We start from the raw sequence: 10,078 nt of genomic DNA, 5'->3' as shown, positions 1-10,078 counted from the left end.
ACTGACTCACGGACTCACTCGCTGAACGACTTACTAACTGACTGTCTCATTTACTCACTCACTGATCATGAATTATGTATAACTGGACATTTGTTTCATAATGTCATCGTCACCTTGATGTTAAAGAAATGCCAATGTAATTGTCAATTTAAAAAGAAAAAACTTACAAAAGGTGAGGTAATTTTGTTCTTCCCAATTTTAACATGATATCTATGTATCTTCCGTTACGAGTTTTAATTCTCTTCAATAAGACTTTCTTTTGTACGACTCGGGTAGTTTGTTATCATCAGGTACATCTAACCTGACCCTCTTCTCCGGTTTTGCTTGCACGGGATTTTCTAAAATGCTTGCCAACACTCCATTTTTTACTAGGAGAGGCACTGTTTCGTCTAAGTCCGGTTTTCGTAACTTAACAGTCTTCTTTAAAGTAGAAATTCTTTTTATTCCTTTATGTCCTCCCCGATTTAAAAAGTCCTTCCATAAATGATGCACAAGTTCTATCAAGAGGAACGTATTTGAATGTTTGGAAATAAGTTTTAATATGAATAGTCCATCTCTTCTTAAGTACCGTTTTAAAAATCGATTCAGTAACTTTGGAAAAGCTCTTTTTCCAGTATATTCGTCTTCGTTTTTTAAAAGCAGGTATTTCTTAGCGAACGATTTTTGGTTTATTGGCACAAACGTCGACAGGAGACTGAAAGAAAAGTTAGCAAATGCAAGTACAGCTAGGATAGTAAGCCAGAACCACAGGAGAACAAAGAACATTTCATTATAGTAGTTTACAGGTATCACGCACTGCAGGGTATATCGGTGGACATTTGAAATCTGTCGCATGTCAAAATCACATAAAGTGACACGAGGAAACCTAGGAGACAACTCCTTCTGTCCTCCCTCCAGGAAGTTGATCACCGCCTCATAACCAAATATGTAGAATTTGTGACTAAGGAATTCATTGAGAAAGAATAAATGAAGCAAGACATTAATGGCATAGAGAAACTTAACAAAAATGGCAAGGGTAACAATATTATTTCCATGATGCCTCCCTATCTTGATACATGATTTTTTCGCGAATATTTCCCGTAAGTTTGGACACAGGCCTGCCCTATACAGATGAACACTATAACAGTACTTCCCAATATAAGTTGCTAAATTCTTCAGTGCAGCGTCACGTTCTTTGGGATTTTTCTTGTTCTGTGCATTGTAGCATATTTCCAGAATTGTCTTGATTGTGATGCCACAACGATTGATGTGGTATTTCCAGAACATTCTAGGTAGGTACATGGTAAGTGCCATCAGCAGAAGTATAATTGGTGTCCATTGGTAATAGCTGATCTCATACGTTGCTCGGAGCTCATACTGAGGTGGAATGACGTTGGTAAAGGGTATGTAATAGGTGTTGCTAACCCAACATACGGCATTTGTGTAGTAGACCTCTTCGTCTGTGAAATGTTCAGGGCACCAACACTGGATTGGATCCCCCACATACTCTTCTGTCGTCAGATAAGTACTGAAAGTTTCAACAATAGACAAAAAGTAACAGTTGTTATTTTCGGTTGTTTCGAGGATGGAATTAAATTGCAAAAATAAATACCTTGAAGATAAGAATAATAAAGAATATATTAATCTTTTCCATGACTTCAAGGGGAAAATATATCTTTTGCATCAAGCGTTGGTAAACTCCCGCAAGCTTTAACCTTATAACAACTATATCGTATCAATATAATGAAAAAATCCTATTTGTTAAATCAATGTTTATCAATATATGAAATTTTGTACTTGTGCAAGTGTATCCTAGTTAGGGATAGATTGCTAATAGAATCAAATCATTTAACCAGAATGCATCGAATTTTTGCTAAATAATTTAAATAGTAGTTAAAAATAATTATATGTATTCTACATTATTCAATAAATCTTTAATTTATTTCTTTTTTAAAGAGACATCGATTGTGATATCTTTAGATTTGGTGCCAGGGAGTGGATTTATTTTATTAAGTATTGTATCGTACCTGAAGAAGAAAAGCAACATGATGGTGTAGTGATGACTGAGTCTGTCTATATAATTATTGTCATGAATTGTCCTCGGTTCTTCATATGCTCCTATAGGCCCAAGGAGGCTGTCGATACTAGAAATAAAAAGAAAATTTATACAAAATGTGTTAAATAATCCTGGTGAAGCAATATCCAATGGCTGTGAAACACTCTCTTTTTATACTATTTATAGCAGAATATCTTTCTAAATAGATTTGAAGACTTTAAGTATAAGCACTAGAATCCGTAAACGTACAAATTTTAAAGTAATTTCAATTTAGCGCTTTTCGCAAGAATATGATTTAGTCAATAGCTTTTTTAGGATGCTTAGACTGTTCCGGTGTACCAGAGGTTACAACTGTACGTAGGGCAATCGCCGCCCTATATTGAAGTTTTGTGTTAATGAAGATAATGATAAACAGTGAAAATCACCAATTTGTATGTGTAGTATAAATAACAACCAAATAGCAAAGATGACATGCTACTAAGACAGGATGTCTTTTTAAATAAAGTCTCTCTTGATGTGAGTCGGAAGCCTAGCTTAAGCATTAAAGAATGTTGGAGACCAGTTATTGTTTTAGTGTCTTATATCTCTTGTTCTTGGTGAAGATTTAGTGAATGCGACCTGTGTTATAAACAAATAGCACTGTGGCGTTAAGGAAAGGGAATAGTTGGCTCCGATGGTTTCATAAATTAACCATTATACTTTACTATAGCAAAGAAATTTAGTTTGAAATACGAATGTATAGTTATTACTTGTGCATATACACTGTTCCTAGGTTCTCATAAGTTAGACGATCAAATGGTAGTTTACACATGGCCAGCGGTTGTTGTTGATTTATAGCTAATGTTACATGTAGTTAATTATCTAAATAATAGCTCGCAGGTCAGCATAGATAAGGCCATGCGAATTGTGTGTGGTCCTTGTGCCGGTGCTCATCTGTGTGCTGGTGCCTTATGTAACTTATGTGACACTTGTTTGGTCCATCATATCTAATAGCAAGCTGAGTATGGTCTACCCATCTGACCTCTATATGTTATCACTCAACTGTTAGTATAAACGAAAGCCCTACCTCAGGTATATTTGTCACTCCTCATACATACCCCTTTACGTATACACTAATTAAACTACACTGATACAAGGAAACTGGACTTTATTACTACAAACCTAGACAGAAGTAATACCCTTGATATGAAACAATACGTACTAGGTGACCACTGGCATGGTAAAGCGTCCTTATCGCAGTTCTTAAATGACCATCTCAACCTGTCAATGAAACAAACACTGTGTTAGAAAGGAGTTTAAAGGATGCAACAAAATCATTATATTGTAAATATGATAAAAAATAAATTCTTAATTTTTCATGATTTGAAGGAGTTAACGTCAAGTAATGTTATCTTTTTATTTACGTCCGGCGTACTCAGGGCAAACGATGCATTATCAAGAATAATAATACAGGACAACCCCTTTTGGAAGTGAGATCTCACGCCTTGAGGAAAGAGTTTTAAGTGAGCCAACATGTGGCTTCCCACATATTGAAACTTAATCATTCTCTGTTAAGATTTCTTTATCACACCAGTCAAACATTGTCGACGTGACGTCAGTGATTGTTATAGTTGAGATGTGCTATTATCATGACAGGGAAGTTTCCCGTCTCAACCCAAGGGTGAGACTGGGAAACTTTGCTTGTCCAGGGTAAAAGAAAATGTTGTTCTTCCTCCTCCCTATATGTGGGACACATATCCAATGTGAAACATCCATGTTGAACATCTCTATTTCAGGAGATCAGATCAGTTACTTTTTTTTCTAATGACCATGAGATGGCAATGCTACGTGAGGACGTTAACTCAAAAGGCCGTCACAGCATTGCTTGCCAGCTTGACAAGCTTCCTTGACCTTGTTTTAAACAACTCTTTCCATTTCATGATCAAAGACAATTATATTTTACATGCCTGTCATGATGAGCTTACGGATGTAGGTATGTTGGTATATTACCGAGTTTATTGCCGTTCCAAATCTTCATATATTAGAGTAAGAGGAAGTGGAGAAATAGATTTAGTGATGTGAGATAATGGATATTTTACCTTCAGGATGAATATCCGCCTCTATCATACCTACCACGTTTGACTGTGTACATACATTAAATATGTTTATATGTAACAAATAAAGAATATTGTTATCATAATTAGATATCAACTGGTTTAATTTCATGCTTTTTTCGAGTTGTTATGATATCAGTTTTTCCAGTAATTTACGACGTAAATACACTTATAAATAAAGAGTATTAAGATGTTTTGTTGTGCTGAAGCATCTTAGGACTGCGATATAAAATAAGATTGCCTCCAGGAAAATCCTTTAAGATTACGAAACTATGGGTAAATTTCCCCTAACACACAGTTACGTTATTTCGCCGGTAAGTGACTACAACAAAAATCATTTCTTCGTGTATTTACTGTTACCAGTGTAGTCATTGTAGTAATGGTTTCATGCTATCTGCATGCTGATGTTTAAAGCCAAATGTTTGACAAAACGGCTTGAATTATGGTGGTAATTACAGATACGCCCTACTGCCTGGGGTTTATTACGATATCATAACTAGTTGTTGAAAACGTCATTTCAATAATCAGTAAAGCAATGTTTTTCAAAGTCAAAGTCATTGATTGTTTTTTCCTATCTTTAACAAGTGAGGATGGCTACGATCTGTTGTTAAAGCACAATATATAAATATATATATGAATTATACTTTTTATTTGATAAAAAGCCTTACGTCCATTATGCTTTAAATATAACGTTGAATAAATCCTTGTTTTATTATACTATCTATTGTACGTTGGTCGTTTTCAAATAATGATAACTTAAAAGCTTGTGTGGCTAATCATAAAACTGCTGTTAGAGAGAACGTCCTGTAGGTCAAGAATAATTGGATACTCTGAATTTAGGTCCCTTGTCCCGAAAACATTTTTTGCTGCTTAAACAAACCTTTATTTGTCAATGTTTCGGCGACTTGTAAAGTTGACCAGTCTTCTGATTAATTAATGCAAATACAATCGATGATAATTAGTTGGTCTTAAACGATAAATAATATACCACTAATTATTAGAAAAGATAGTGTAAAAGTTCTTTGTTCAGATTCAAGAAAAAGAAATAGACATAATATATAAGCGAAGGAATAATTGATTCATATAAACAAACAAATAAAAGTTATTTAAATCAATAATTAGATTAATTGTTCTAAATTAAGGAAGATATACCACCACAATGTTATGGATGCAGAATACGATTGTATTCTATACAAACACTCTATCATGTTAATTAGTAAAGACATGTAGTTAACATAGATTTAATTAACGATTGCATAACGCCATTCAAAGGATACATAAATCTAGTTCCGCACAATATGATCTAAACGATAGCATTTGATAATTGTTTAATAGCTCTGAGATCTATAACGTCATAATTGGTTCCAACTGATTCTATACATACTCAGACGGTACAGAATTCGGCATAGAATAAACAGTGCCAAACAGGCTGTATAAATTAGAGTTCCATGATATTGTGAATGCATACAGTTCAATAATAGTTTTGCTCTTGTGTCCATCATTTGCAGTATGAAGAAGTTTTAATAACATGTTTATACGAAGGTGAGCGTATATTGCCGTTTATAATATTTAAGTCCTGTCTGTGATATCGCCCAAAGTTTACGCACTGTTGCTGTTTTCTTTACAATCCTACTAATGATTCGTCTCTTTTGCTTATTGTCCCTTCTTCTATTCTAAATTCAATATTTGTTTTTTACAAGTTTCGATTTTGAATTTGCACACCTTAGGGATACTGAAGAAAGTTGGAAACGGTATCGGATTCAAGGTTTTATTCACTATTTTGATTTTGATTAATTTGCTAAGGGAAAAACACTGGTTGTGCTAAATTATATGCTTAAATCTATTAAGAAATGACAAAGTATAAATGTGATGAGTATCAGTTCAAATTTCATGTCTATTTGGTTAATTGAACCCCAGACATTTGTGGTAGTGAGTGTGTTACTACTGTGTTATGATCCCACTTAATGTGAATGTAAACCACTGGTCATTACGGACATGACTTTGGCTTCATGGAAGATAGTTAAGGTTATTTTCACTTGAATATTAATGTTTTAGTCAAAAAATGTCGAAATTTAAAATGTAATATGTAGATTATATTATACAATTGTTAAATGCTTGTATGGATATGCAGGCCAAAGTTTTATGTGATATTTTGAAGAACAGACATAGCTTATGTACGTTAAATGTTAAGAGACAATAGTTTTGGATATTTAAATCAATATTTTGTTTTGAAGTCAAATGTACGAAATTTAACACTGTCAATGATTAATTATTTTTTACAATTGTTTTGAATTTGCAAAATTGGACATATTCAAGGTTTTATTCACTATTTTGTTTTGATTAATTTGCTAAGGGAAAAACACTGGTATGCTTAAATCTATTAAGAAATGACAAAGTATAAATGTGATGAGTATCAGTTCAAATTTAATGTCTATTTGGTTAATTGAACCCCAGACATTTGTGGTAGTGAGTGTGTTACTACTGTGTTATGATCCCACTTAATGTGAATGTAAACCACTGGTCATTACGGACATGACTTTGGCTTCATGGAAGATAGTTAAGGTTATTTTCACTTGAATATTAATGTTTTAGTCAAAAAATGTCGAAATTTAAAATGTAATATGTAGATTATATTATACAATTGTTAAATGCTTGTTTGGATATGCAGGCCAAAGTCAACGGTTCCCAAGTCACCCCTAATGTTAAGAGACAATAGTTTTGGTTGTTCGCAGAACAGACATATCTTTTTTTCTGTGCTTATGATGTACGTAAGTTTACAACAAATCAAATGAAGATGACAATATAGGAAAAACCGATTAATTGTTTAAATGATTAATTCATCTGGCAAACGAACACAACAAGCTGAATCTAACACAGTAAATATCTTCGCATAGGCAGTGCGTGCACAACAAAACGTCTATTTTTGTACAGTCGAATGCCGCGGTTTATGTATAGTAAGCAAGATCAGAATAAGGAGGTTAATCTGTATATTGCTGCTGATGAAAGTAGTTGTCTGTTGTCAGTTAGAGAGAATGACAATTTTCTTATTCAGAAGGGAAGGAGGGGAGAGTGCTTAAGGTTTGTACATGAGCATAAATTAGATAGCACGGCTACACGATACATATTAATGTAAGAAGGGATATACATATTATAGAAAAAAAATACACTTAAGTTATAGCTGGAAACTCAGGATCGGTTTACATATATGTAATATAGGAAGGGAGGTACAATAATCCCGATAATTACACAAAGTTTTGACTGAAACGTGGGAGGGGATTTTGTTGTCACAACGTGTTAGCTGGTTTGCAGGTGTATGTCCTAGGCTTTGTGGGAGACTGCTTCACAGAGAAGTTCTTTTCAGGTGGGCGTTAACATAACAGTTGTGGTTAAATTGTTTAATAGTATCAAAGGAAATGCCTAATACCAAACTCATCGTGATATCAGCATATGTCAGCGTGATGTATATTTGTACAATCAAAATGAAACAAATGATGTGTTCTTATCAGTCTGAATAAAATTATGAAGCAATTATAAAAAGCGTACATATTTTACTTTTATATAACGCTTTGTGTAACCACACACCATCAGTTAAGGTTAACCTTTACAAAACTTACAGCTGCATATGTACTCTCCCTTTGAATAGTGAAGTGTTTAATACTGTCATAATTTGAGAAGAAAACATTTTAAAAGAAAGCTGAATTTCTGAATACTATATACAAACTCTGTTTATGTATTACCAGTGTTAAAATGAATGCTTATTAAACTGTATCACGTAAATTGTTTGTAGGAATTACATAGGGAGCATTCCATGAAGTATACATTGTCTGTCGTGTATCTAATTTACACATCTCAAAACAGACAAGTGTTCACCTTATGACTATAATAAATACAGCAAATTGACATTTCACCGAAGGTGCGACACTCTGAGTGTTTAACTTTATATTAATGAAAATCTCATTTCAAATCAAAAGATAAAAAGTACACATTGCATGTTTTCCACCATATAAGAGAATACGTTGACTAACGCAATATTTATCACCAAGATAAAAAAAATATTATATATTTTCGTCGTGTGAGATGAAGAGGGTCTTGTATATCTTAACATACCGCCTGCCAAAGAACAAATATCAGCTTGGTCTCCTAATGTGCTATACAATTAAAAATATCCTGAAAACTCCTTTTACCGTTTGATGTGGCATGGTTTATGTATACAAACAATTGCCACAAATTTGTATTGAGTTATATAATTCTTTTTATGGTACACAGCTATATTTACTTTTTGTGGAAAACAAATCATTGCTTTTGAAATGCGAAAATATGATTAATTGTCCCTTCAGTAAAACATTTAATTTATTCCATCAGTAAATCAATTTTACCTTTTCACATGGGCAGATACTTATAAGTCAGGTAACAGCGATATTGAAATGTGTTTACCGCAAAAAGTACTCCTGGAAAAGTACAGGATTAACAAGGTTCCGCAAGTGTACGCGTTTTCTGCTCCACTCGACACTCGCAATGTAAACCTTGGTCAGATCAAATATGTACTACCGTGTTCTCAAAACAACAAGACAATACCAACATGTCGATGTAATCATAATCCAAACTCAAAACCAATAAAAATAGCTCAATATGTGTAAAAAGAAGGATTTACGCGGAGACTCCGGAAGAAATATGAGAAACAAGACCAGGTGTTCCGGAATAGTAAGCATCTTCTTTTCCATCGATGACACTCGCCATGTAAACCTTGAGAACAAGGTTAACAACAATGGAACCGCTATGCATATCAACAAACGTCAATACGTCTATCTTTATATCGCACAAGAAGGCAGATTTTTCTTCGTTGACATCATAAAATCTCCCAATCGCCATCATACTGGATTCTCTATTTCTACTGCAGGTGGAAAAGTGCTTTTTACATTGTTTACAATGCCATGGAAATAAACAAAATGAAACCGACAAAATTGTCATTGTCTTAAGCAAACAAAGTTCACATTGGGTCGAAACAAACAATGATAACGTCATAGTAAAGCGGAAATCTACTCAAATCATTCACGCGTTTGTCAAACTGCACATACATATGTCACTTTCATATTAAATGTAATTAGTTTTTTATTAACCTACTGCAAGTGTTTTAATCCTGTTTAAAACTTATTTCGTATGTTTTATGTAAAGATGGCGTCAAGATGCTTTAGATTTGTTCCATCACGGTTTACTTGTATAATGGGCTTCTCCATGCTGTCGTTTGACGATTACTGATTCCACAGATACACAATTCAACAATTAGTTGTGTTTTGAAGAATGATCACCAATACCAGCCTTCGCTTGAAGTATCACAATAAGCTTTTTCATACACGGCTTATTTATTCAATATCCTTGTTAATCAGACCTGCTCATAATATTGCTAACAATCAACTTGTAAGAACATTTATCTAAATTAAAAATTTTAAGTATTAATCCATATAAAGTCTAAAATAATCCTAAATTGGCAGATACAATTATTAAAGACATGTTAAGATGATACGTGCATTTTATCATACCTCCATTGACCAGTTTCTACAAGTAAACATATTAATAAGTAAATGTCTTACCTTCATGCTGGTGATATCGTATACTGTTACATGTTTCTTCGTCCATTTAAATTCTTTAACTCATATTTTACCATCGTTGTTAATAGAATATTCGTATAATTTCAAAATTAGATGTGCAGGTATATTTTCGACTGATTTGGAAGATGGCGTCCATCATACTAAGTTTATTTAAAGTTCATATAGGTATACTGCTCACTGTTGAAATACACAGCTGCCACTAGTCGAACCCATTGTAATATTTGCCATTGTCTTTAACTCCAGATGGTGTAGGGTTGCTTCAAAATTACCGAACATTGGCGCGCCTGACGAGCACTGCTTTGTTTAAGCTCGGAACTTATGAGCATTAGGTACGGTGTTTTTTA

At 33.7% G+C, this 10,078-nt stretch overlaps 1 protein-coding gene across 1 annotated transcript; it reads right to left on the bottom strand.

Annotated features, from left to right (window-relative positions):
• Window positions 1–243: 243 nt before the first annotated feature.
• On the bottom strand, window positions 244–8,997 carry LOC132560341 (innexin unc-9-like). Its single transcript, XM_060225013.1, has 3 exons — window positions 8,780–8,997; window positions 2,007–2,123; window positions 244–1,507 (listed from the first exon to the last, which is right to left on the bottom strand). The coding sequence occupies exons 1-3, from the start codon at window positions 8,995–8,997 to the stop codon at window positions 244–246; spliced, it is 1,599 nt and encodes a 532-aa protein (XP_060080996.1).
• Window positions 8,998–10,078: the final 1,081 nt, after the last annotated feature.

The sequence above is a fragment of the Ylistrum balloti genome, unplaced genomic scaffold (genome assembly GCF_031769215.1).
Source record: "Ylistrum balloti isolate Yb309-2 unplaced genomic scaffold, AGI_CSIRO_Ybal_v1 Utg371050, whole genome shotgun sequence".
NCBI lineage: Eukaryota > Metazoa > Mollusca > Bivalvia > Pectinida > Pectinidae > Ylistrum > Ylistrum balloti.
The sequence above is the reverse complement of the archived record's forward strand: the minus strand, read 5'-3'. Positions and strand labels throughout refer to the sequence as shown.